The sequence below is a fragment of the Callithrix jacchus genome, chromosome 8 (genome assembly GCF_049354715.1).
Source record: "Callithrix jacchus isolate 240 chromosome 8, calJac240_pri, whole genome shotgun sequence".
Classification (NCBI taxonomy): Eukaryota; Metazoa; Chordata; class Mammalia; order Primates; family Cebidae; genus Callithrix; species Callithrix jacchus.
In genome coordinates, this window is record NC_133509.1 from 66,237,043 (window position 1) to 66,262,280 (window position 25,238).

A 25,238-nucleotide genomic window follows, 5' to 3' on the forward strand; every position below is an offset into this window, starting at 1 on the left:
GGGACTCAAACATATTTAGTCTTTCTGTTAAATTTAAGAAGTCAAGGAGAGACCTAATTTTGGTCCTTTTCTGGCCACCATTTTGTCACCAAGTGAACTGGGTCAATTTGCCTGCACACAGTGGAAATCCAAACACCAAAGCACCAGGTTTTTACATTGAGAAAAGTTTTTGTGAGTCAACTAACAAGGAGACAAAAGGATGCTCAAATACATCTCCCTGAGCTGAGGGCTGGTCATCTTTTTTTTTTAATAAGCATAGGGTAATGAGGTGTCATCTTATTAAATTTTGCAAGGACACGATGCCAGGAAGCTGGATCCTACCATGGAGTATGCCAGGGCTCAGTCTGATTGGATCCAGGGAGATCCTGAATCCACCTCCTAATTCAGTACTAACTACTCAGTCCAATCACTAGGTTCTGCCCATGTTTGCATGCTTGGTTTATCAGCAAGCCTTTATGGAAAGCCTACTATGTGTGATGAAGGTACTGGTCCAGGTGTTTTACAGGTACATTACATTCAACTTAGAATCATTTGAAACTAATTGCCTTAACTTTAAAGTACTTTTAGTTCCTTGGAAACTTAATAGCAATTCTTTTTTTTTCTTTTACTTTTTCCGAGATGGAGTCTCACTGTTTCCCAGGCTGGAATGCAGTGGTGTGGTCTCAGCTTGCTGCAGTCTCTGCCTCCCAGGTTCAAGAGATTCTCATGCCTCAGCCTCCCAAGTAGCTCGGACTACAGGCACCTATCACCAGGCCTAGATAATTTTTGTGTCTTTAGCAGTTACGGGGTTTCACCATGTTGGCTAGGTTGGTCTCAAACTCCTGATCTCAAGTGATCCATGTGCCTTAGCCTCCCAAAGTGTTGGGATAGCAGGTGTGATTTCAAAAATCTCATCAATGACTGAGTTTCAGATAGCAAGTGTTAAGAGTTCAGACAGCACGGGATTTATCAAACAATTTATTTGAATCTCTTTGGTCCCAAGGTCAGATGGTGTCAAGCAGGGAGAAAGAACTAAATGGTAGAAGGAGCTTTGGCCTCCCAAAGTGCTGGGATAATAGGTGTGAGCCACCACAACTGGCCAGTTACTTTCTAGTTCTCTTTAAAGAAATAAGAAATGGAAAGCAATGATAAGTATGAATAAATGCCAGAGAAAAACAATGATAAATTATTGGAACTGATCATTTAATGTTCTCTGAGACCCTGAGATGTGTCAGTCTGCCAGTGGTAGGAGTTTTAGTGCCAAGAATATAAAGGGAAAACTGTCTTTCATCCTTTTGGCGTATAGTTTTGTCAACCTGAAGTAATCAAAAGGATCAGAATCCAGTTTTAAAGAGTTTATTCACGCAAAAGGCTAGGAAAAGTCCATCCAGGAAACAAAGACTCCAGAGGAATGGGAGTCAGCACTCTAAAGATAAAAGTTAAGGTCTTGCATATAGGAATAAAACAAAGAAATACAACAGGATCACAACATTTTCTGTGTAAGGCTGATTTATGAGTTATAACAATTCTGTTACAGTTTGTTGTCTTTTCCCTATGGCTTGTTTCATTTATAGCTGGTTTTCATTTCCTTTCCAATTTAAGAATGTATTTAATATTCCATCTTAAGACAATGTCATAGTCATGAAGTCTTTGTATAAGAAAGGTAAGAGGAAAGTTAATCTATAAGGAAAATCAACAGAGAAGAAGGAAGGTTCCTTCCCTGACACCCTTTATTCATTTAACAAAACATTGAAACATTATAGTTAAAGAAGAAGGCTAATCTGTAATAAGAGAAACAAAGGTTATAGCTTTATATGTTACAGTTGCCTGTCATGTGATTTAGGCCTCATGGTCACATTTCTTTAACAGCTCAAAATAATTTAAAGTTCCAGCAGCTTAGATTTTGAATTATTTATTTTCACAGTTTCGTAGATGGTAGTCATAGGTAGTCTCATGGTAACTATTTTTCAAGCAAAGAATTCCTTATTGAGAATGAATTAATTTATGTTCATCATTTCATCAGTCTCTTTTTTTTTTCATAGTTTACTGGTCGTTTATTTTTTAAAATGTAGATAATAAATATATGTGTAATTATAAGAAATAAACAGGAATGTGCAACAAATATAACAAAAAGGATTTAAAAAATTATTCTGAAGCTAAAAGTAGTAGCTGCTGATTGTACTTTTATTTTTTATTTTTTCTCTAGAAGTAGTTTTATTTTTTTTATTTTTTTCCTTTTTTTTATTGCAGTTTAGGATAGGTGGTACATGTGCAGAACATGCAAGACAATTGCATAGGTACACACATGGCAGAGTGTTTTGCTTCCTTTCTCCCCTTCACCCACATTTGGCATTTCTCCCCAGGCTATCCCTCCCCACCTCCCCCTCCCGCTGGCCCTCCCCTTTTCCCCCAATAGACCGCAGTGTTTAGTACTCCCCTCCTTGTGTCCATGTGTTCTCATTTTTCATCACTCACCTATGAGTGAGAATATGCAGTATTTCCTTTTCTGTTCTTGTGTCAGTTTGCTTAGAATGATGTTCTCCAGATTCATCCATGTCCCTACAAACGACACAAACTCATCATTTCTGATTGCTGCATCATATTCCATAATGTTTATGTGCCACATTTTCCCAATCCAGTCTATCATCGATGGGCATTTTGGTTGATTCCAGGTCTTTGCTGTTGGAAACAGTGCTGCAATGAACATTCATGTGCATGTGTCCTTATAGTAGAACGATTTATAGTCCTTTGGATATATACCCAGTAATGGGATTGCTGGGTCAAATGGAATTTCTATTTCTAAGGCCTTGAGGAATCGCCACACTGTCTTCCACAATGGTTGAACTAATTTACACTCCCACCAACAGTGTAAAAGTGTTCCTATTTCTCCACATCCTCTCCAGCATCTGTTGTCTCCAGATTTTTTAATGATCGCCATTCTAACTGGTGTGAAATGGTATCTCAATGTGGTTTTGATTTGCATCTCTCTGATGACCAGTGACGATGAGCATTTTTTCATATGATTATTGGCCTCATATATGTCTTCTTTCATAAAGTGTCTGTTCATATCCTATGCCCAATTTTAAATGGGCTTGTTTGTTTTTTTTCCTGTAAATCTGTTTGAGTTCTTTGTAAATTCTGGATACCAGCCCTTTGTCAGATGGGTAAACTGCAAACATTTTTTCCCATTCTGTTGGTTGCCGATTCACTCTAGTGACTGTTTCTTTTGCCGTGCAGAAGCTGTGGAGTTTCATTAGGTCCCATTTGTCTATTTTGGCCTTTGTTGCCAGTGCTTTTGGTGTTTTGTTCATGAAGTCCTTGCCTACTCCTATGTCTTGGATGGTTTTGCCTAGATTTTCCTCTAGGGTTTTTATGGTGCCAGGTCTTATGTTTAAGTCTTTAATCCATCTGGAGTTATATTGGTGTAAGGTGTCAGGAAGGGGTCCAGTTTCTGCTTTCATGGCTAGGCAGTTTTCCCAACACCATTTGTTGAACAGGGAATCCTTTCCCCATTGCTTGTTTTTGTCGGGTTTATCAAAGATTGTATGGTTGTAGATATGTTGTGTTGCCTCCAATGCCTCTGTTTTGTTCCATTGGTCTATATCTCTGTTTTGGTACCAGTACCATGCTGTTTTGATTACTGTAGCCTTGTAGTATAGTTTGAAATCTGGTAGTGTGATGCCCCCCGCTGTGTTCTTTTTGCTTAGAATTGACTTGGCTATGCGGGCTCTCTTTTGGTTCCATATGAAGTTCATGGTGGTTTTTTCCAGTTTTGTGAAGAAAGTCAATGGTAGCTTGATTGGTATAGCATTGATTCTGTAAATTACTTTGGGCAGTATAGCCATTTTTACGATATTAATTCTTCCTAATCATGAACATGGAATGTTTCTTTATCTGTTTATGTCCTTTCTGATTTCGTTGAGCAGTGTAGTTTTCCATGAAGAGGTCCCTTACGTTCCTTGTGAGTTGTATTCCTAGCTATTTTATTCTTTTTGTAGCAATTGTGAATGGCAGTTCGTTCTTGATTTGGCTCTCTTTAAGTTTGTTATTGGTGTAGAGGAAGGCTTGTGAATTTTGCACATTGATTTTATATCCTGAGACTTTGCTGAAGTTGCTTATCAGTTTCAGGAGTTTTGGGGCTGAGGCGATGGGGTCTTCTAGGTATACTATCATGTCGTCTGCAAATAGAGACAATTTGGCTTCCACCTTTCCAATTTGAATACCCTTTATTTCTTTTTCTTGCCTGATTGCTGTGGCTAGGGCTTCCAGTAGTATATTGAATAGGAGTGGTGAAAGAGGGCATCCTTGTCTAGTGCCAGATTTCAAAGGGAATGCTTCTAGTTTTTGCCCATTTAGTATGATATTGGCTGTTGGTTTGTCATAAATAGCTTTTATTACTTTGAGATACGTTCCATCGATACCGAGTTTATTGAGGGTTTTTAGCATAAAGGGCTGTTGAATTTTGTCAAATGCCTGGTGTGCATCAATTGAGATAATCATGTGGTTTTTGTTTTTGGTTCTGTTTATGTGGTGAATTACGTTTATAGACTTGCGTATGTTGAACCAGCCTTGCATTCCCGGGATGAATCCTACTTGATCATGATGAATAAGTTTTTTGATTTGCTGTTGCAATTGGGTTGCCGATATTTTACTGAAGATTTTTGCATCTATATTCATCATGGATATTGGCCTGAAGTTTTCTTTTCTTGTTGGGTCTCTTCTGGGTTTTGGTATCAGGATGATATTGGTCTCATAGAATGATTTGGGAAGGATTCCCTCTTTTTGGATAATTTGGAATAGTTTCAGAAGGAATGGTACCAGCTCCTCCTTGTGTGTCTGGTAGAATTCAGCTGTGAACCCGTCTGGACCTGGGCTTTTTTTGTGTGGTAGGCTCTTAATTGCTGCCTCGACTTCTGCCCTTGTTATTGGTCTATTCATAGTTTCAGCTTCCTCCTGGTTTAGGCTTGGGAGGACACAGGAGTCCAGGAATTTATCCATTTCTTCCAGGTTTACTAGTTTATGTGCATAGAGTTGTTTGTAATATTCTCTGATGATGGTTTGAATTTCTGTGGAATCTGTAGTGATTTTCCCTTTATCGTTTTTTATTGCATCTATTTGGTTGTTTTTTCTTTTTAATCAATCTGGCTAGTGGTCTGTCTATTTTGTTGATCTCTTCAAAAAACCAGCTCTTGGATTTATTGATTTTTTGGAGGGTTTTTCGTGTCTCAGTCTATTTCAGTTCAGCTCTGATCTTGGTTATTTCTTGTCTTCTGCTGGGTTTTGAGTTTTTTTGATCTTGCTCCTCTAGCTCTTTCAGGGTGTCAATTTTGGATCTCTCCATTCTTCTCATATGGGCACTTATTGCTATATACTTTTCTCTAGAGACTGCTTTAAATGTGTCCCACAGATTCTGGCATGTTGTGTCTTCGTTCTCATTGGTTTCAAAGAACTTCTTTATTTCTGCCTTTATTTCATTGTTTATCCAGTCGACATTCAAGAGCCAGTTGTTCAGTTTCTATGAAGCTGTGCGGTTCTAGTTTGGTTTCTGAATTCTGAGTTCTAACTTGATTGCACTATGCTGTTTGTTATGGTTTCAGTTGTTTTGCATTTGCTGAGGAGTGCTTTACTTCCAATTATGTGGTCAATTTTAGAGTAGGTATGATTTGGTGCTGAGAAGAATGTATATTCTGTAGATTTGGGGTGGAGAGTTCTGTAAATGTCTATCAGGTTTGCTTGCTCCAGGTCTGAGTTCAAGCCCTGGATATCCTTGTTGATTTTCTGTCTCGTTGATCTGTCTAATATTGACAGTGGAGTGTTCAAGTCTCCCACTATTATTGTGTGGGAGTCTAAGTCTCTTTGTAAGTCGTTAAGAACTTGCCTTATGTATCTGGGTGCTCCTGTATTGGGTCCATATATGTTTAGGATCATTAGCTCTTCTTGTTGTATCGATCCTTTTACCATTATGTAATGGCCTTCTTTGTCTCTTTTGATCTTTGTTGCTTTAAAGTCTATTTTATCAGAGATGAGAATTGCAACTCCTGCTTTTTTTTGCTCTCCATTTGCTTGGTAAATCTTCCTCCATCCCTTTATTTTGAGCCTTTGTGTATCCTTGCATGTGAGATGGGTTTCCTGGATACAGCACATCGATGGGTTTTGGATTTTTATCCAATTTGCCAGTCTATGTCTTTTGATTGGTGCATTTAGTCCATTTACATTTAGGGTTAATATTGTTATGTGTGAATTTGATACTGCCATTTTGATGCTAGCTGGCTGTTTTGCCCGTTAGTTGTTGTAGATTCTTCATTATATTGATGCTCTTTAGCATTTAGTGTGATTTTGGAATGGCTGGTACTGGTTGTTTCTTTCTATGTGTATTGCCTCTTTCAGGAGCTCTTGTAAAGCAGGCCCGGTGGTGACAAAATCTCTGAGTACTTGCTTGTTCTCAAAGGATTTTATTTTTCCTTCCCTTATGAAGCTCAGTTTGGCTGGATTTGAAATTCTTGGTTGAAAGTTCTTTTTTTTAAGCATGTTGAATATTGGCCCCCACTCTCTTCTGGCTTGTAGACTTTCTGCCGAGAGATCTGCTGTGAGTCTGATGGGCTTCCCTTTGTGGGTGACCCGACCTTTCTCTCTGGCTGCCCTTAGTATTTTCTCATTTATTTCAACCTTGTTGAATCTGATGATTATGTGCCTTGGGGTCGCTCTCCTTGTGGAATATCTTTGTGGTGTTCTCTGTATTTCCTGTAATTGAGTGTAGGCCTGTCTTTCTAGGTGGGGGAAATTTTCCTGGATAATGTCCTGAAGAGTATTTTGCAGCTGGGATTCATTCTCTTTGTCACATTCTAGTACGCCTATCAAACGTAGATTAGGTCTCTTCACATAGTCCCACATTTCTTGGAGACTCTGTTCATTCCTTTTTGCGCTTTTTTCTCTGATCTTGGTTTCTCATTTTATTTCATTGAGTTGATCTTTGACTTCTGATATTCTTTCTTCTGCTTGGTCAATTCGGCTATTGAAACTTGTGCATGCTTCGCGAAGTTCTCATATTGTGTTTTTCAGCTCCTTTAATTCTTTCGTATTCCTAAGTTATCCATTCTTGTTATTTTCTTGAATCTTTTTTCATATCTTTTTTCAAGGTTCTTAGTTTTTTTGCATTGATTTAAAACATGTTCTTTTAGCTCACAAAAGTCTCTCATTATCCACCTTCTGAAGGCTAATTCTGTCATTTCATCACAGTCATTCTCCATGCAGCTTTGTTCCCTTGCTGGTGAGGAGTTTTGGTCCTTTCTAGGAGGCGAGATGTTCTGGTTTCAGGTGTTTTCCTCCTTTTTGCACTGGTTTCTTTCCATCTTTGTGGATTTATCCACCTGTCGTCTGTGTAGTTGCTGACTTTTCGATTGGGTCTCTGAGTAGACACCCAGATTGTTGACGCTGAAGTATTTCTGTCACTTAGTTTTCCTTCTACCAGTCTAGCCCCTTCACTGTACAACTGCTGAGGTCCACTCCAGGCCCTGCTTGTCTGGGGTGCACCTATAGCAGCTGCAGAACAGTAAGGGATGCTACCAGTTTCATTTTCTGCTATCTTTGTCCCAGAATGATGCCTGCCAAATGTCAGTCTTTTGGATATAGAGGGATCAGGGAGCTGCTTGAGGAGACAGTCTGTACTTTGTAGGAGCTCAAGTGCTGAGCTGTGAGCTCTGTTGTTCATTCAGGGCTGTTAGGCTGCTATGTTTAATTCTGCTGCAACATAACTCATAAAAAAACTCTTTTTTTCTCAGATGCTCTGTCTGGGGTGGTTGGGGCTTTCCTTGTGAGTGTCCCCCGCGCTGTCCTGCCCAGTTAGGAGGCAGTCTAGTCACTATTTGCCTGCCAAGGCTCCACCCTGCTGGTGTGAGGTTCACCCTGTTCCTGCAGGCTCTGCCCTTCTGCTGCAGTCTCCGCCCTGCTGCCATGGGCTACGCCCTGTGCGGAGTCTCTCTGTTGTAGCAGGTTGCCTCGGCAACGGCAGGCTGCGTCAGCAATGGGCATGTACCTCAGTAGGGGCGGTTTGCCTCGGAAATGGTGGACGCCCCTCCCCCACGAAGCTGCGGCCTCAGGGATCCCCTCCACGTGGAGCGTTTGGAATCGCCGTTTTGTTTGTCCCACTGCGCTACCCCAAACGCTGTCACCCTGGAATCTCCTGGGCTGGCTCACTGTCCAAGTCCCGTTCAGTCTCAGGTTCAGCCCTCCCAAGTCTCAGGTTGCCGGCCCAGCAGGGCACCCGGACGAGCGCGCTTTGGAGCACTGTGCAGCGCCACCACAGCGCAGGCCACTGCCACACCGGCCACCGGATGCGCCAGCCAAAACCTCTGCCTGGCGTCCCGCATCTTCTCTATACCTAGGAATTTCCCCGTTCTGTTGGCAACAAAGATCCGTCTGGAAATTCAGCCCTGACTCACCCCCTCCATGCATTGACCGCGAGCTTCAATCTTGGGTTGTTCTCACAGTGCCATCTTGAGTCCTCTCTCATCATCAGTCTCTTAAAATCTGTCATTATGTCAATATCAAGAACATGTGTTTGGGAAATAACAGATGATTCCTAAAAGACATACCAACATATAATGTCAGATACCAAGGAATGTTTTGAAGAAAAAAATGATGTCATGGAAGGAGAGAGTTTGATGGCTATGAGGGGTGCTATTTTATAAAGGCTATACTGCTATTTTTTTCTATTCCTTGAATATGGCAAATATATTCCCATTTTATAGCCTTTGCATTTATTATGGTTTCTGGCTGGAATGCTTTCCTTCAGGTATTTGCTTCAGTTGTTTTCTCATTTTATTCAGGAGTCTGACCATCCTATCTAAAGAAGCTTCTTTCACCATTCAATTCTTTCTCCCTGCTCTACATCATCTGACGTTGGGGACCAAAGAGATTAAAATAAATTGTTTTATAAATCCTTTGCTGTCTGAACTCTTAATACTTGCTATCTGAAATTCAGTAATTGAAGAGATTTTTTAAGATGTATATTCTTATTTGATCTAGATATCTAAATCAGGGACCAAATAATTTTGTATAGTAAGGCAAGGGTTCCTAACACTTAGACCAGGGACCAGCACCAGTCTATGGTCTGTTTTGAACTGACTTCACAGCGAGAGGTGAGCAATGGGTAGTGAGTAAAGCTGAGCTCTGCTTCCTGTCAGATCAGTGGTGACATTAGATTCTCATGTGAGCACGAACTCTATTGTGAACTGTGCATGTGAAGGATCTAGGTTGCACACTCCTTGAAAGAATCTAATGATAAATGTAAAGTGCTTGAATCATCCTGAAACCATCCCCTGCCCACATCTGTGGAAAATTTGTCTTCCACAAAATGGTCCCTGTTGCCAAAAAGGTTTTGGACTGCTACAGTAAGATATACCTGGAGTTTTCTTCACAGCACTTACTACACTCTGATTTGTTTGTCCAGCTGTCTTTCCATTGTCTCCTTCACTAAATTGTCAGTTCCATAATGGCTGGGATTTTATTATGTTTATTGCTCTATTCCCATCACCTGGAACAATGCCTGGAATCCAATCAATTCTTAGATAATGTGTGTAGAATAGATGTGTTGATATATGAATGAATCTGTTTGACCCAATATCATCTATACTTTTTATTTTAAAAGTATGAATATAGGCCAGGCACAATGGCTCATGCCTGTAATCCCAGCACTTTCAGGGGCCAAAGTGGGAGGATTGCTTGAGCCTAGGAGTTTGAGACCAGCTTAGCAACATGGCAAAACCCTGTCTCCACAAAAAGTGCAAAAATTGGCCAGGCATGGTGGCACAGATCTATAGTCCCAGCAATTAGGGAGGCTGAGGTGGGAGTATCACTTCAGCCTAGGAGGTTGAGGATGTAATGAGCTGTGAGCATGCCACTGCATTCCAGCCTGGGCAGCAGAGCCAGATCCTGTCACAAAAACGAATGAATGAATGAATAAATAAGTAAGTAAAAGTATGATTATATGGAAAGGACATGTTATATGTTATTAAGTTTTAAAGAGCACAATATGAAATTATATACAGTTTCCACTTAGGTTTAAAAAAGTATCAAGCCTTTGCATGTGTTCATTTAGTCATTCATTCATTGAAAAAAAAAAAGTCTTAAACATCTCCTTTGTCCATTCTGGGCTAAAGTGATCTAACTCAGTTTACAGTTTTATAGGAAGACAGATCATGAAACAACAGTAAATGAAGGATACCCTTCTCTTCACTCACTGCTCTCTAACCATATTGATCTTTCAGTTTTTCTAAGTCAGCAAGCTCTTTCCTGTGCACATTTTACTGTCTTAACAATGCTTCTTGTATTATAAAGCTGGTGATTATGCATTTATAAGTATAGTTATCTGCCCAATATTTTTGTCTCTATATTGTATGTTCTGTGAGGGCAGAAATCATGATACCATTTAATTGTCAGTATCTAACTCAATGCCCAATACATAGTAGGTATTCAGTAAACATTTCTTGGGCAAATGAATGAATAGGTGATTAGAGAAGGTATGTAGGAGAAACACTTTATTGAATCTAATGGAAGTTAGTGAAAATTTCCCCACAAAAGTGAATTCTAAGCTCAGATCTGAAGAATGAGGAGGAATTAGCAAGTGAAGAATAACAGAGTGTTCTGGAGCTTGAGCTTAAGCTTAGATATTGTCCTAAAGGCAAGAGAAGAGTTTTAAACAAAAAAAGTAGCACTATTAAGCTTCCATTTTTCAGTGTTGTTAGGAACAGACTAGATGGGCAGTGCTGGAGCCAGAGAGGTTGGTTGGGAGGCTTTAATAATAGATGGTGGTGGTCTCATTTGGCTTCTTGGCAGTGGAGAAAGAGAAATGGATGTGTTTGAGACATTTTTAGAAGGCAGAATAACTGATTGGGGATAGTGAAGGAAAAGGAAGAGTTAGTATGATTCCAAGTTTCTGCTTTACAATTGAGAGGATCCTTGGGCCATTGATGGAGACTAGAGCCTCAGAGGGAAGAAGTATCTGAGGAGTAAAGAACCCTGGAAACCTATCTAAATTAGGGCTGAGCATTAAGGACTTTGTTATGTAGGTGAATATTCTGGGTATAGATACTTAAAAAATGCCTTGAAAGAATCAAAATGTTAATAATATTGGGACTCATATTAAATTTTTTTTATTATTAAGTTTTAGTTTTCATTATTAGTATATTTTTGTGAAGGAAAATAATCAACTAAAAATTATATTAGCATGGTAAATGCAACATGAAAAATAAAACAAAAAACAAAGAACCAAAAGTTAATACCTTCTTTAGGCAAAATGTGGGCTACACCCAGTAAAAATAAATGATTGGTCCTAATGAGAAGCCTATTGTGAAATGAGTTCAACATTAGCTTGTGTGCATGGAGATGAGTCATCTGGAAATTTAAACTTATGGTTCAAAGAGGGCCTGCTAGAGGGAGTGACTTTCATTTATTCATCCATGTATCCTTAGGACTCAGCACAGTGCCTTTACCTAGAAATGGCTCAAGTAATAGCTATGATTTGAGATTTGTTATTAACACATTAATTTTGTTTATATCACTATTCAACATTTAATTTTTATACAATGTTATACAATGATCTAATTTATGTCATCTTGGGTTTTAGGTAGATTGGGGTCAGCTGGACTACTTAGTTGTTGACATGCCACCAGGAACTGGAGATGTGCAGTTATCAGTCTCACAGAACATTCCTATAACAGGTAAATCTTAAAAGTTTAAAGTAATTTGTACTTTTTTTGATGTGTTTTTATTGCTATACCAAAAAAGAAACTCCATGCCAGGCAAATATTTTGTCTTAAAAATATTCATTCACTCATAAATTTTTCATTAGAGATCAGAAGCATAAATTAAATTTTTCAAAATATTGCCAGAATATGTATATTTATAAAACCATGACACTTTTGTTACTAGGAAGAGTGGAGTCTCTGGTTCTTGTTGCTCTTAGGAGAAGGAACTCGCCCAAGAGGCAACTTCAGCAAAAAGAACAGAGAATTTATAGAAGTAACTACATGCCAAGAGAGGAGCAGGCTGGAAAAGCAGCAGTAGCAGCAGCAAGGGTTAGGTAGATAGTATGCTCTAAAAGAGGAGGCAGAGCGAGCTGCTTGTAAGAAAATGACACAGCAGCCCTGTGAGTTTAACATTGCAGTTTTTCTTGTGTTAGACTCTTTAAGTTCCTGCCTGTCTCAAGTCTCTGCCTTTGTCTTTGGCTAGCTTCCCACCTCTGCCTTAAGTCTCTACCATGTCCCTGCCTAGTTCCTGCCACAGTTTTGTGGGATTCTGCTACAGTTGATGCCCTGGTGTTGGCTATGAAGCCTACTTAATGGCAGTGTTGCTCATTACTGCCACCCCGGGAAGGTCTTATAGCAGTTGAATATGTACTTATTATGCCTGCATATCTCTTAGAAATTTCCCCTTTGCACTCTTTCCCTCTTTATCAGTATGTAGCTAGTTACATTCTGACAGGTTAACTGCAGAATCAGCAATTATGGGTTTCCTAAGGGGCATTTCAGGATGTTTCTTTCTGCATAAGCATTTCCCTTTCTCTCTGTTCATATCTAGCATGCAGCTTTTGGGTGGTCTCTGGGATGTGATATTTTCCAGTCTTACTTTTCTCAGGGCTCTCTCTCCTGCTCATGTCCAGCTATCTGTCTGTGCTAACACTTCAAAAAGGTGGTAGTATAAATTTGTGTTCCAAGAAAGCAGTAGCATTTAAGTATTTTTCTGGTAGAACATGACTGGTTCGCTGCTGTGCAACACTTATACCACTGGCACGTAACAGACACTTTGTAAATATTTATTGAATGAATACTAAATAGGGATAAATATTAGGAAAATAGGCTTTTTGATGAATACAACTATGAGATAATTTTATAGTCTGCTAATTAATATTAAAGTTAAGAGAGAAATAACAATAGCTTATATCAAATATAATACTTCGATATGATAGTGCATATCTTTTTTATGATATGGAATTTAAATATTAGTATGGTCATTATTTTTTATATTGAATCTGTTTCTAAAGATTCCACTATAGTTGCAAATCTCTCATATATAAAGGATTTATGGGAAAATAATGGGATTTTAAAATATCTTTGTGTAACTAGTAATATACTGGTTATGAAATAATATCATTGACATCTAAGGATCAAAAGGTTTAGAATATAAGTTTTTGACAAAATATACATGTTGTTTACAAATATCAATATAACCTAATTAATCGAGATACTTTTAATGTTTTCACATATTTGTTATCTTAATGGGGTCTGAGACTTTTTTTCCTTTTTTATTATACTTTAAGTCCTGGGGTATATGTGCAGATCTGGAAGGATTGTTACATAGATATACACATGCCGTGATGGTTTGCTGCCTCCATCCCCCTGTCACCTACATTAGGTATTTTTCCTATTGTTATCCCTCCCCAATCTCTCCACTCCCTCCTCTCCCTCCCCTGTCCCCCCACACCCCAACAGATCCCAGTGTGTGATGTCTCCCTCCCTGTGTGCAAGTGTTCTCATTGTTCAACATTCACTTATGAGTGAGAACATGCAGTGTTTTGTTTTCTGTTTTGTCAGTGTACTGAGAATGACGGTTTCCAGATTCATCCATGTCCCTGCAAAGGATGTGAACTCATCCCTTTTTGTGGCTGCATAGTATTCCATATATGGAATATATGGAATATGGTGTATATGTACCACATTTTCTTTATCCAGTCTATTATTGATGGGTGTTTGGGTTGGTTCCAAGTCTTTGCTAAGGTAAGCAGTGCCACAGTGAACATACGTGTGCACATGTCTTTAAAATAGAATGATTTAAAATCCTTCAGATATATACCCAGTAATGGGATTGCTGGATCAAATGGAATTTCTATTTCTAGGTCCTTGAAAAATCGCCACACTGGCTTCCACAATGGTTGAACTAATTTACACTCCCACCGACGGTGTAAAAATGTTCCTATTTCTCCACATCCTCTCCAGCATTTGTTGTCTCCAGATTTTTTCATGATTGCCATTAGAACTGGCATGAGATGGTGTCTCAATGTGGTTTTGATTTGCATTTCTCTAATGACCAGTGATGGTGAGCTTTTTTTCATGTTTCTTGGCCCCATAAATGTCTTCTTTTGAAAAGTGTCTGTTATATTCTTCACCTACTTTCTGATGGGTTTGTTTTTGTTTAGTTTTATTTCAGTTCTTTGTAGATTCTGGATATTAGCCCTTTGTCAGTTGGATAGATTGCAAAAATTTCTTCCCATTGTGTTGGTTGCCAGTTCACTCTAATGATAGTTTCTTTTGCTGTGCAGAAGCTCTTAAGTCTAATTAGATCCCATTTGTCTGTTTAGGCTTTTGTTGCCATTGCTTTTAGTGTTTCAGTTATGAAGTCCTTGCATATGCCTATGTCCCAAATGGTATTACCTAGGTTTTTTTTCTAGGGTTTTTATGGTGTTAGGACTTAGGTTTACACTTTTAATCCATCTGGGGTTAATTTTTTTATAAGGTGTAAAGAAGGTGTCCAGTTTCAGCTTTCTGCACATGGCTAGCCAGTTTCCCCAACACTATTCATTAAACAGGGAATCTTTTCCCCATTGCTTTTTTTTTTTCAGGTTATCAAAGATCAGATGGTTGTAGATGTGTGGTGTTACCTCCGAGGGCTCTGTTCTGTTCCATTGGTCTATATGCCTGTTTTGGTACCAGTACCATGCTGTTTTGATTACTGTAGCCTTGTAGTATAGTTTGAGGTTAGGTAGCTTCCAGCTCTACAAAGAAAGTCAATGGTAGCTTGATGGGGATAGCATTGAATCTATAAATTACTTTGGGCAGTATGGCCATTTTCACAATATTGATTCTTCCTAACCATGAGCATGGTATGTTTTTCCATCTGTTTGTGTCCTCTCTTATTTCCTTGAGCAGTGGTTTGTAGTTCTCTTTGAAGAGGTCCTTCACATTCCTTGTTAGTTGTATTCCTAGGTATTTTATTCTCTTTGTAGCAATTATGAATGGGCGATCAGTCATGATGTGGCTCTCTGTTTGTCTGTTATTGGCGTATAGGAATGCTTGTCATATTTGCACATTGATTTTGTATCCTGAGACTTTGATGAAGTTGCTTATCATCTTAAGGAGATTTGGGGCTGAGATGATGGGGTATTCTAAATATACAATCATGTCTTCTGCAAATAGAGACAATTTGACTTCCTCTTTTTCTAATTGAATACGCTTTATTTCTTTTTCTTGCCTAATTTCTCTGGCTAGAACTTCCAATACTATGTTGAATAGGAATGGTGAGAGAGGGTACACTTGTCTAGTGCCAGTTTTCAAAGGGAATGCTTCCAGGTTTTGCCTATTCAGTATAATGTTGGGTGTGAGTTTGTTGTAAATAGCTTTTATTATTTTGAGATACATTCCATTGATACCTAGTTTATTGAGAGTTTTTAACATAAAGGTCTGTTAAATTTTGTCACAGGCCTTGTCTGCATCTATTGAGATAATCATGTGGTTTTTGTCATTGGTTCAGTTTATGTGATAGATTACATTTATAGATTTGCGTATGTTCAACCAGCCTTGCGTCCTCAGAATGAAGCCAACTTGATCGTGAAGGATAAGCTTTTTGATGTACTGTTGCATTCAGTGTGTTAGTATTTTACTGAAGATTTTTGCATTGATGCTCATCATGGATATTGTCCTGAAATTTTGTTTTTAGTTGTGTCTCTACCAGGTTTTGGTATCAGGATGATGTTGGTTTCATAAAATGAGTTATGGAAGATTCCCTCTTTCTGTATTGTTTGTAATAGTTTCAGAAGGAGTGGTAACAGCTCCTATTTGTATATCTGGCAGAATTCAGCTGTGAACCTCTCTGGGCCTGGACTTTTTTTGGTTGGGTGGCTATTAATTGCTGCCTCAATTTCAGACTTCGTTATTGGTCTATTCAAGGACTCGACTTCTCCTGGTTTACTCTAAGGAGGGTATAAGTGTCCAGAAATTGAACCATTTCTTGTAGATTTACTGGTTTATGTGCACAGAGTTGTTTGTAGTAATCTCTGAGGATAGTCTGTATTTCTGTGGAATTGGTAGTGATATCCCCTGTATCATTCTGTATTGCATCTATTTGATTCTTCTTTTTTTTTTTTACTAGCCTGGCTAGTGGTCTACTTTGTTGATCTTTTCAAAAAATAAGCTCCTGGATTTGCTGATTTTTTTAAAGGTTTTTTTGTGTCTCTAACTCCTTCAGTTCTGCTCTTATCTTAGTTACTTTTTGTCTTCTGCTAGCTTTTGAATTTGTTTGATCTTGCTTCTCTGGTTTTCTTTTTTAATTTTTTATTGCATTTTAGGTTTTGGGGTACATGTGCAGAACACGCAAGACAGTTGTGTAGGTACACACATGGCAGTGTGTTTTGCTTCCTTTCTCCCCTTCACCTACATTTGGCATTTCTCCCCAGGCTATCCCTCCCCTGCTCCCCCCGCTCCACTGGCCCTCCCCTTTTCCCCCCAATAGACCCCAGTGTTTAGTACTCCCCTCCCTGTGTCCATGTATTCTCATTTTTCATCACCCAGGCCTATGAGTGAGAATATGCAGTATTTCATTTTCTGGTCTTGTGTCAGTTTGCTGAGAATGATGTTCTCCAGATTCATCCATGTCCCTACAAACGACACGAACTCATTATGTCTGATTGCTGCATAATATTCCATGGTGTATATGTGCCACATTTTCTCTGCCCAGTCTATCATCGATGGGCATTTGGGTTGGTTCCAGGTCTTTGCTATTGTAAACAGTGCTGCAATGAACATTGGTGTGCATGTGTCCTTATAGTAGAATGATTTATAGTCCTTTGGATATAAACCCAGTAATGGGATTGCTGGGTCAAATGAAATTTCTATTTATAAGGCCTTGAGGAATCGCCACACTGTCTTCCACAATGATTGAACTTTTACTCCCACCAACAGTGTAAAAGTGTTCCAATTTCTCCACATCCTCTCCAGCATCTGTTGTCTCCAGATTTTTTAATGATCGCCATTCTAACTGGCGTCAGATGGTATCTTAATGTGGTTTTGATTTGCATTACTCTAATGACCAGTGATGGTGAGCATTTTTTCATATGTTTGTTGGCCTCATGTATGTCTTCTTTTGTAAAGTGTCTGTTCATATGCTTTGCCCATTTTTGAATGGGCTTGTTTGTTTTTTTCCTATAAATCTGTTTGAGTTCTTTGTAAATTCTGGATATCAGCCCTTTGTCAGATGGGTAAACAGCAAAAATTTTTTCCCATTCTGTTGGTTGCCAATTCACTCTAGTGACTGTTTCTTTTGCTGTGCAGAAGCTGTGGAGTTTCATTAGGTCCCATTTGTCTATTTTGGCTTTTGTTGCCAATGCTTTTGGTGTTTTGTTCATGAAGTCCTTGCCTACTCCTATGTCCTGGATGGTTTTGCCTAGATTTTCTTCTAGAGTTTTTATGGTGCCAGGTCTTATGTTGAAGTCTTTAATCCATCTGGAGTTAATTTTAGTGTAAGGTGTCAGGAAAGGGTCCAGTTTCTGCTTTCTGCACATGGCTAGCCAGTTTTCCCAACACCATTTATTAAACAGGGGATCCTTTTCCCCTTGCTTGTTTTTGTCAGGTTTATCAAAGATCTTATGTTTGTAGATATGTTGTGTTGACTCCAATGCCTCTGTTCTCTTCCCTTTGTCTATATCTCTGTTTTGATACCAGTATCATGCTGTTTTGATTACTGTAGCCTTGTAGTATAGTTTGAAATCCGGTAGTGTGATGCCTGCCACTGTGTTCTTTTTGCTTAGAATTGACTTGGCTATGTAGGCTCTGTTTTGGTTCCATATGAAGTTCATGGTGGTTTTTTCCAGTTCTCTGAAGAAGGTCAATGGTAGCTTGATGGGGAGAGCATTGAATCTGTAAATTACTTTGGGAAGTATAGCCATTTTTGCAATATTAATTCTTCCTAACCATGAACATGGAATGTTTCTCCATCTGTTTGTGTTCTCTCTTATTTCGTTGAGCAGCGTTTTGTAGTTTTCCTTGAAGAGGTCCCTTACGTTCCTTGTGAGTTGTATTCCTAGCTATTTTATTCTTTTTGTAGCAATTGTGAATGGCAGTTCGTTCTTCATTTGGCTTTCTTTAAGTCTGTTATTGGTGTATAGGAATGCTTGTGATTTTTGCACATTGATTTTATATCCTGAGACTTTGCTGAAGTTGCTTATCAGTTTCAGGAGTTTTGGGGCTGAGGCGATGGGGTCTTCTAGGTATACTATCATGTCGTCTGCAAATAGAGACAATTTGGCTTCCACCTTTCCAATTTGAATACCCTTTATTTCTTTTTCTTGCCTGATTGCTCTGGCTAGAACTTCCAGTACTATATTGAATAGGAGCAGTGAAAGAAAGCATCCTTGTCTAGTGCTGGATTTCAAAGGGAATGCTTCTAGTTTTTGCCCATTCAGTATGATGTTGGCTGTTGGTTTGTCATAAATAGCTTTTATTACTTTGAGTTACATTCCATCGATACCGAGTTTCTTGAGGGTTTTTAGCATAAAGGGCTGTTGAATTTTGTTGAATGCCTGGTGTGCATCAATTGAGATAATCATGTGGTTTTTGTTTTTGGTTCTGTTTATGTGGTGAATTACGTTTATAGACTTGCATATGTTAAGCAAGCCTTGCATCCCCGGGATGAATCCTACTTGATCATGATGGATAAGTTTTTTGATTTGATGTTGCAATTGGCTTGCCAATATTTTATTGAAGATTTTTGCATCTATGTTCATCATGAATATTGGCCTGAAGTTTTCTTTTCTTGTTGAGTCTCTGCCAGGTTTTGGTATCAGGATGAAGTTTGTCTCATAAAATGATTTGGGAAGGATTCCCTCTTTTTGGATTATTTGGAATACTTTCAGAAGGAATGGCACCAGCTCCTCTTTGTGTGTCTGGTAGAATTCTGCTGTGAACTCAGCTGGACCTGGGCTTTTTTTGTGTGGTAGGCTCTTAATTGCTGCCTCGACTTCTGACCTTGTTATTGGTCTATTCATAGTTTCAGCTTCCTCCTGTTTTAGGCTTGGGAAGACACAGGAGTCCAGGAATTTATCCATTTCTTCCAGGTTTGCTAGTTTATGTGCATAGAGTTGTTTGTAATATTCTCTGATGATGGTTTGAATTTCTGTAGAATCCGTGGTGATTTCCCCTTTATCGTTTTTTATTGCATCTATTTGGTTGTTTTTTCTTTTTTATCAATCTGGCTAGTGGTTTGTCTATTTTGTTGATCTTTTCCAAAAACCAGCTCTTGGATTTATTGATTTTTGAAGGGTTTTTCGTGTCTCTATCTCCTTCAGTTCAGCTCTGAGCTTAGTTATTTCTTGTCTTCTGCTGGGTTTTGAGTTTTTTTGATCTTGCTCCTCTAGCTCTTTCAATTTTGATGATAGGGTGTCAATTTTGGATCTCTCCATTCTCATATGGGCACTTATTGCTATATATTTTTCTCTAGAGACTGCTTTAAATGTGTCCCAGAGATTCTGACATGTTGTGTCTTCGTTCTCATTGGTTTTGAAGAACTTCTTTATTTCTGCCTTTATTTCATTGTTTATCCAGTCAACATTCAAGAGCCAGTTGTTCAGTTTCCATGAAGCTGTGTGGTTCTGGGTTGGTTTCTGAATTCTGAGTTCTAACTTGATTGCACTATGGTCTGAGAGACTGTTTGTTATGGTTTCAGTTGTTTTGCATTTGCTGAGGAGTGCTTTACTTCCAATTATGTGGTCAATTTTAGAGTAGGTGTGATGTGGTGCTGAGAAGAATGTATATTCTGTGGATTTGGGGTGGAGAGTTCTGTAAATGTCTATCAGGTTCGCTTGTTCCAGGTCTGAGTTCAAGCCCTGGATATCCTTGTTGATTTTCTGTGTGGTTGATCTGTCTAATATTGACAGTGGAGTGTTAAAGTCTCCCACTATTATTGTTTGGGAGTCTAAGTCTCTTTGTAAGTCATTAAGAACTTGCCTTATGTATCTGGGTACTCCTGTATTGGGTCCATATATGTTTAGGATTGTTAGCTCTTCTTGTTGTATCGATCCTTTTACCATTATGTAATGACCTTCTTTGTCTCTTTTGATCTTTGTTGCTTTAAAGTCTATTTTATCAGAGATGAGCATTGCAACTCCAGCTTTTTTTTGCCCTCCATTTGCTTGGTAAATCTTCCTCCATCCCTTTATATTGAGCCTTTATGTATTCTTGCATGTGAGGTGGGTTTCCTGGATACAGCACACCGATGGGTTTTGGATTTTTATTCAATTTGCCAGTCTGTGTCTTTTGATTGGTGCATTTAGTCCATTTACATTTAGGGTTAATATTGTTATGTGTGAATTTGATACTGCCATTTTGATGCTAGCTGGCTGTTTTGCCCATTAGTTGATGCAGATTCTTCATTTTGTTGATGCTTTTTAGCATTTAGTGTGACTTTGGAATGGCTGTTACTGGTTGTTCTTTTCTATGTTTAGTGCCTATTTCAGTAGCTCTTATAAAGCAGGCCTGGTTGTGACAAACTCTCTGAGTACTTGCTTGTTCGCAAAGGATTTTATTTTTCCTTCACTTCTGAAGCTCAGTTTGGCTGCATATGAAATTCTGGGTTGAAACTTCTTTTTTGTAAGGATGTTGAATATTGGCCCCCACTCTCTTCTGGCTTGTAGTGTTTCTGCCGAGAGATATGCTGTGAGTCTGATGGGCTTCCCTTTGTGGGTGACCTGACCTTTCTCTCTGGCTGCCCTTAGTATTTTCTCCTTCATTTCAACCCTGTTGAATCTGACGATTATGTGCCTTGGGGTTGCTCTTCTTGCGAAATATCTTTGTTATGTTCTCTTTATTTCCTGCATTTGAGTGTTGGCCTGCCTTGCTGGGGTGGGGGGAATTTTCCTGGATAATATCCTGAAGAGTGTTTTTCAGCTTGGATTTATTCTCTTCGTCGCATTCTGGTAAACCTATCAAACATAGGTTAGGTCTCTTCACATAATCCCACATTTCTTGGAGACTTTGTTCATTTATTTTTGTGCTTGTTTTTGTAATCTTGGTTTCTCGTTTTATTTCATTGAGTTGATCTTTGACTTCTGATATTCTTTCTTCTGCTTGGTCAGTTCGGCTGTTGAAACTTGTGCATGCTTCGCGAAGTTCTTCTATTGTTTTTCAGCTCCTTCAATTCATTCATATTCCTCTCTAAGTTATCCATTCTTGTTATCATTTCCTCGAATCTTTTTTCAAGGTTCTTAGTTTTTTTGCATTGATTTCATACATGTTCTTTTAGCTCACAAAAGTTTCTCATTGTCCATTTTCTGAAGTCTACTTCCGTCATTTCGTCATAGTCATTCTCCGTCCAGCTTTGTACCCTTGCTGTTGAGGAGTTTTGGTCCTTTGTAGGAAGCGAGGTGTTATGGTTTCGGGTGATTTTTTCCTTTTTGCGCTGGTTTCTTCCCATCTTTTAGGATTTATCCACCTGTCGTTTGTGTAGTTGCTGACTTTTCAATTGGGTCTCTGAGTGGACGCCCAGATTGTTGATGATGAAGTATTTCTGTTACTTGGTTTTCCTTCTAGCAGTCTAGCCCCTCCACTGTACGACTGCTGAGGTCCACTCCAGGCCCTGCTTGTCTGGGGTGCACCTATAGCGGCTGCGGAACAGTGAGGGATGCTACCAGTTTCATTTTCTGCTATCTTTGTCCCAGAATGATGCCTGCCAAATGTTAGTCTTCTGGATATAGAGGGGTCAGGGAGCTGCTCGAGGAGACAGTCTGTACTTTATAGGAGCTCAAGTGCCGATCTGTGAGCTCTGTTTTTCATTCAGGGCTGTTAGGCTGCTACATTTAATTCTGCTGCCGCAGAACTCATTAAAAAATCCCTTTTTTTCTCAGATGCTCTGTCTCTGGGGGTTTGTGTTTTCTTTATGTGTCCGTTGTTTTGTCCTGCCCAGCTAGGAGGCAGTCTAGTCACTGTTTGCCTGCCGAGGCTCCCCCCTACTGGTGTGAGGTCTGCCCTGTTCCTGCCCGCTCTGCCCTGCTGCTGTGGTCTCCTCCCTGCTGCCATGGGCTATGCACTGCGGCGGAGTCTCTCTGCTGTGGCGGGTTTCCTTGGCAATGTCAGGCTGCGTCAGCAATGGGAGTGTACCTCAGTAGGGGCGGGTTGCCTCAGTAATGGCAAACGCCCCTCCCCCACGAAGCTGCACCATTTTGGGTTCAGCTGTGCCCGCAGCAAAACTGTCCACCAGGAGCGTTTTGAATCGCCATTGTCTTTGTCCCACTGCCCTGGCCCAAATGCCGTTTTCCTGGAATCTCCTGGCCTGGCTCACTGTCCAAGTCTCGTTCAATCAGATGGATATGCCAGTATGCCCTCTCAAGTCTCAGATTGTCTGTTCAACAGGGCACCCAGACCAGTTCGCTTTGTGCGGAGCGCTGTGGAGCATCGCTGTGCTTCAGCGCCAGCTGCCTGCTGCACTGGCTGCTGGCTGCACCAGCCAAAACCGCTTCACAGGCATCTCATGTCTCTTTTATACCTGGGAATTTCCCCGTTCTGTGGGCAACAAAGATCCATCTGGAAATGCGGCCTTGACTCATTCTCCATGCATTCACCGTGAGCTTCAATCCTCGGTTGTTCTCATGGCGCCATCTTGAGTCGGTCTTCCCGCTTCTCTGTTTTTTTTAAATTGTGATGATAGGGTGTTGATTTTAGATCTTTTCTCACTTCTCATGTGGGCATGTAGTGCTATGAATTTCCCTCTAGACACTGCTTTAAATGTGTCCCAGAGATTCTGGTATGTTGTGTCTTTGTTCTCATTGGTTTCGAAGAGCATCTTTATTTCTGCCTTCATTTCATTATTTATTCAGTAGTTATTCAGGAGCAGGTTGTTCATTTTCCATGTAGTTGTGCAGTTTTGGATTTCTTAATCCTGAGTTCTAATTTGATTGCACTATGGTCTGAGAGACTGGTTGTTTAGATTTCATTCTTTTGCATTTGCTGAGGAGTGATTTACTTCCAATTATGTGGTCAATTTTAGAGTAGGTGTGATGTGGTGCTGAGAAGAATGTATATTCTGTTGATTTGGGGTGGAGAGTTCCGTAGATGTCTGTTAGGTCTGCTTGGTCCAGCTCTGTGTTCAAGTCCTAGATATCCTTGTTAATTTTCTGTCTTGTTGGTCTGTCTATTATTGACAGTGGAGTGTTAAAGTCTCCCACTATTATTGTATGGGAGTGTAAGTCTCTTTGTAGGTCTTTAAGAACTTGCTTTATGTATCTGGGTGCTCCTGTAGTGGATGTGTATATATTTAGGACAGTTAGCTCCTCTTGTTGAATTGATGCTTTTACAATTATGTAATGCCCTTCTTTGTCTCTTTTGATCTTTGTTTGTTTAAAGTCCGTTTTATCAGAGATTAGGATTGCAACCCTGCTTTTTTTGTTCTCTATTTGCTTGGTAAATATGCTTCCATCCCTTTATTTTGAGCCTATGTGTGTTTTTGCATGTGAGATGGGTCTCTTGAATACAGCACACTGATGGGTCTTATCCAATTTGCCAGTCTGTGTCTTTTGATTGGGGCATTTAGCCTGTTTACATTTAAGGTTAGTATTGTTATGTGTGAATTCGATCCTGCCATTTTTATACTAGCTGATTGTTTTGCCCATTAGTTGATGCAGTTTCTTCCTTATGTTGATGGTCTTCACCATTTGTATATTTTTGTAGTGCCTAATACTGTTTGTTCCTTTTCATGTTTATTACTTCTTTAAGAACGTCTTGTAAGGCAAGCCTGGTGGTGATGAAATCTCTCAGCAATTGCTTGTCTGTAACAGATTTTTATTTCTTCTTCACTTATGAAGCTTAGTTTGGCTGGATATGGAATTCTGGGTCGAAAGTTATTTTCTTTAAGGATGTTGAATATTGGCCCCCACTCTCTTCTGGCATATAGGGTTTCTGCTGAGAGATCTGCTGTGAGTCTGATGGGCTTCCCTTTGTGGGTGACCCGACCTTTCTCTCTGGTTGCCCTTAGCAATTTTTCCTTCATTGCAACCCTGTTGAATATGATGATTATGTTCCTTGGGGTTGCTCTTCTTGAGGAGTATTTTTGAGGAATATCTCTGTATTTCCTGGATTTTAATGTTGGACTGCCTTACTAGGTTCGGGAAGTTCTCCTGGATAATATCCTGAAGAGTGTTTTTCAGCTTGGATTCATTCTTCCCGTCACATTCAGGTGCACTAATCAAGCATAGATTAGGTCTTTTCACATAATCCCATATTTGTTGGAAGCTTTGTTCATTTCTTTTCATTCTTTTTTCTCTAATCTTGCCTTCTCATTTTAGTTCATTTAGTTGATCTTCAATCTCTGATATCCTTTCTTCCACTTGATTGATTCGGCTATTGAAACTTATGTATGCTTCATGAAGTTCTTGTGCTGTGTTTTTCAGCTCTATCAAGTCGTTTATGTTCTCTATGCTGTTTATTCTCATTAGCATTTCATGTAACCTTTTTTCATGGTTCTTAGTTTTCTTGCATTGGAATAGAACATGTTCCTTTAGCTCAAATAAGTTTATTATTACCCACCTTGTTAAACCTGCTTCTGTCAATTTATCAAACTCACTCTCCATCACATTTTGTTCCCTTGCTGGTGAGGAGTTATGATCCCTTGGAGGAATAAAGATGTTCAGAGTTTTGGTGATTTTACCCTCACACAGGTAAACTGATGTTGCATAAGCTGTTTTTTTTTTCCATTTAGTTTTCTTTAAGCCCCTTTGGACACGATTTGTGATTAAATTACCCTATTTCAGTTCATATTTATACTCCATCAGCAGCATAGTATATAGATAGAGGTTAAGATTTTCTTCCCTTTTCTTTCTTTTATCCTGCAATTCAAGCAGTATATTTCTTTTTGCTTTTCTTGTAATGAAGAGTCTGCCATGTAACAGGCAGTTAATATTATATGAGACTAAGACACAGTCTTTTTTTTTTTGTTGTGGTGGTAAAATATGCAGAACAGTTAAGTAGTAATTTTGACATTAAAGGAAGACCAAGCAAGAAAATATATTTTAAAAGATTGCATTAGTGCCAGGTGTGGTGACTCATACCTATAATCCTAGCATTTTAGGAGGTGGAGGCAGGAGGATTGCATGAACCCAGGACTTCAATACCATCCTGGGCTATGTAACGAGATCCCATCTGTACAAAAGAATATAAAAACAAAAAAGAAAAAAAAATTAGCTGGTAGAGTAGTGGTGGAGTGCACCTCTGGTCCTGGCCACAGGAGGC

At 39.3% G+C, this 25,238-nt stretch overlaps 1 protein-coding gene across 10 annotated transcripts in view; it reads left to right on the forward strand.

Moving 5' to 3' along the window:
- The window catches only part of NUBPL (NUBP iron-sulfur cluster assembly factor, mitochondrial), a 400,940-nt gene that overhangs the window by 215,304 nt on the left and 160,398 nt on the right, over positions 1-25,238 (forward strand). For all 10 annotated transcript variants that reach the window (XM_078334742.1, XM_078334745.1, XM_078334749.1 and 7 more), the window contains one exon: positions 11,603-11,696. In XM_078334742.1, coding sequence (XP_078190868.1) covers positions 11,603-11,696 — 94 coding nt within the window. The remainder of the gene's footprint in view (positions 1-11,602; positions 11,697-25,238) is intronic.